The sequence below is a fragment of the Andrographis paniculata genome, unplaced genomic scaffold (assembly GCF_009805555.1).
Source record: "Andrographis paniculata isolate CXL003 unplaced genomic scaffold, ASM980555v1 Contig60END, whole genome shotgun sequence".
In the NCBI taxonomy this organism is placed as follows: domain Eukaryota; kingdom Viridiplantae; phylum Streptophyta; class Magnoliopsida; order Lamiales; family Acanthaceae; genus Andrographis; species Andrographis paniculata.
Genome location: NW_026137596.1, coordinates 2,933,994 through 2,937,253, shown reverse-complemented (window position 1 = coordinate 2,937,253; position 3,260 = coordinate 2,933,994). Strand labels below are relative to the sequence as shown.

Below are 3,260 nucleotides of genomic sequence, written 5' to 3'. Positions count from 1 at the left end.
AAGAGTTTGATGTGGACATTTGTCTTTGTTGTATAACAACAAGCTAATTCGATTCTAGAATAGTTTGTAAAAATTTTATAATTGTGCATATAAGTATGTTATGTGTTATAATCAATAATAGTATATGATATACGAGACTATGAGTTTGTTTAGATAGAGATTTTTTTATTTATTTTTTTTTGTCTTTGGAGGTTTTTGAAAATTTGAAAAAAGAAAGTATTTGATTTGATGTTTTGTGAGAAAAAAGTGTATTTTATATGATATTTTTTAAAAAATGAACAGTATCAAATGAGTAATACTCTAATCATTCTCTTTTTGTTAATACGAATATTTGTATTACGCTAATATAAATAATACTCCCTCTGTCCCATAACATAGTATCCATTTTTCCATTTTAGTCCGTTCCATGACAAAGTATCCATTTCTTTTTTTAGTAATTGTACTGTTTACCTAACATTACAAATACCCTTACAACTTACAATATATTACATAAATGTCATTACATTTATATCAAACATAGTAATAAGGTTATTTTAGTCATTTCTACTTAATGCATATTACAAATAATATAATACTAATATCTCTAAAACCACGTGAAAAAACAAATGAATATTTAGTTATGAGACGGATGAAGTATATTGTCTATAGTAATATTAGTTAGTGCACGAAAAATTCAACATAGTAAAAATCGCTTTGATTATAGTACTCTAATCATTCTCTTTTGTGTTGAATTAGAGCTAAATTGTATATTTGTGTAAGCAAAAACCATATCAAAATAAACATACTAATCTTGAATTTTGTATATTAACCAAATTAAACAAGAGGATTACTTTAAAGCAACAAATTTTACATAAAATGAACCATATATTAATTAATTTGTTTGTTTTGGCATATTGTTGCTAATAAGATGTAACATTAAACCAATCAATCATCCTAATTGACATCAAATTAAACCCTAATTAGATCCAAACTGTTCCAGAAATACCAATACATGATCATGATCATCATCATCCTTGGAATCAGCAAAAACAAGAACAGATTGACTCAAATCCATTAGCTTAACTAAAAGGTTTCAAAAAGGAATTAAAAAGCATTAAATCTACCTACCTTAAAATCTTGCATAATTCTTCTGCCAGTCTATGCACCCTTTGCTTTTTCTTCTTCTTCAGGAACCTCATTCAGATCAAAATTCAACACCAATTTCTGCTCCATCTCCATCGAAATCAGGTCAGAATTCTGCTGCTGCTGCTGCTGCTGCTGTTCTTTCTCAGCATCACCATGGCACTTCCTCACGTGCTTTCCCAATGCCTTCTCACTTGCATAGACTTTCCTGCAAACCTTGCAAACGTGTTCATGACTCGCCGCCGCAGATTTTCCGGCGGAGGTGGTGGCGTTGTCCTCGACGCTGATCTTGAATTTCCGGTGGCTCGACATGTGCCCTCCCAATGCCTGATGTGTTGGGAAAGATTTTTTGCATATGTCGCATGTGTGTTTCTGATTAGGGTTTGCTTCTGCCTTATCCGATTTTTTCTTGCGGATTGGTTCAGCCATGGCGGATGACTCCTTTACCCCAATTTCAATTAGGGCTTCGGTCTTCAGCGGCGATGGAGGATTTAATTTGTCTTCAGAAACCCTCAGCTTCTTATAGGTCGGTGGCACGTTGAAGTAATCAGTTTTTAGCTTTACCAAAGCTTCTGCGGCTTCCTCCAACTCCGCCGCCTTACGCGGCGGCGACGCCGCGCGGCCGCGCTTTCCGGTCTTTGACCACGTCTTGAAATTTGGATTCTGACTTGAAGTACTGCTCGACGGAGCCTCTGTATCTTCTGATGATCCTAATTCGATCTCGCCGTCGTCTCCACAATTTTTCCCCAATTTGGAGAAATTAGGGTTTGCAGAAAAACTAATCTTAACCTTGGTCTTCGACTTCAATCCTCTATCATCTCTCTTCGGATGGCTCCTCATGTGTCCGTGCAGCGACTTCAACGACGGAAAGCTCCGATCGCACTCATTGCAGACAAACTCCGTCGCCGGCGCCGTCGTTTCGGAATCTCGCCCGTTCTTCGGTTTCAGCTTCTTCCTGACGTAATTTTTGTCCGACTTTACGTGCGCGCTGCTCGTGTGACCTCCCAGAGCCTTTCCGGTGGTGAAACTCCGATCGCAGTGCGGACAGTTATGCATCTTCGGTTCTCCGGCGACCTCCGACTCCACCGCCATATTCTGCGGCAACTTCAGCTTCATCAAAATTTTCCCCTCCGATCCTGCTCCATCCTCCATGGCCACTCCTTTGCAATTAATTTTCTTCTCATCTAACTTCTCCTGGTTTTTATAAGTATCCTCCATGGATGGAGGAGAGGATAAATCAGAAAAAGGCTCAAATCAAAATCAAATCAACGAAAGAAATCAGAAAGTAAGAAGAGAACAGAGAGCGAATTTAGGAATAGAGAGAGAGAGAGAGAGTGAGAGTGAGAAGAGAGAGAGTGAGAGTGAGGAGCATAATAAGGCGCACATCTATTTTATTTTGATCCTGTATATATATCATATTTAATGAAGCAAAAACTATAACTATTTGATTTATACTCACCGTCCCAAATAATTAGTTTGAAATTGATATGGAATAGGCGCTAATTCAAGTCAATAACCTGAGGTGTCGAGGGTTTGAACCCATGATCTCATGATCACACATCAAATCCCTACGCCACCAGGCCATCCCTTACGGAACAAGAGATTATGATATTTGATTTGATATATCATCGTTGTATACTGATTTTCTAAACTTCATCCATCAAATCCAAACAAACTTCTAGAATATTGTTATTCTTATTATTATACTTGAATTTTTATTTGAATTTGAATGGTTAACAGGCTTCTGTTTTAAATCTTGATATTTAAAATTTTCAAATAAAAGATTAAGGTTTACTTCTTTTTATCAATATATAAAAATAATAATATTTTATATTAAATTATTAATTTTTATAAAAAAATATAAATATAAATATTATCTCCGTCCCATTAAAAGGTTGTCATTTTTCACTTTCGTCCGTTCCAAAACTTAGTAATTGTACTATCTACCTAATATAATAAATATGCTTCCAACTTACATTATATTACACAAATGTCATTACTTTAATATTATACAATAGTAATAAGGGTATTTTCGTCATTTTCACTACAATCCATTATAATACTAATATTTAATATCTATGTGCAAAAAATAAACGTCACCCTTGTTCCGGTACTGAGGGAGTATATTAAAAATTGTA

The 3,260-nt window shown here is 35.3% G+C and overlaps 1 protein-coding gene across 1 annotated transcript; it reads right to left on the bottom strand.

Moving 5' to 3' along the window:
* Positions 1 to 955: 955 nt before the first annotated feature.
* On the bottom strand, positions 956 to 2,274 carry LOC127259479 (zinc finger protein ZAT9-like). The gene is made up of 2 exons (XM_051286844.1): positions 1,146 to 2,274; positions 956 to 1,062 (listed from the first exon to the last, which is right to left on the bottom strand). Exons 1-2 carry the CDS (start codon positions 2,272 to 2,274, stop codon positions 956 to 958), a joined length of 1,236 nt encoding a protein of 411 aa, XP_051142801.1.
* Between the last annotated feature and the right edge of the window lie 986 nt (positions 2,275 to 3,260).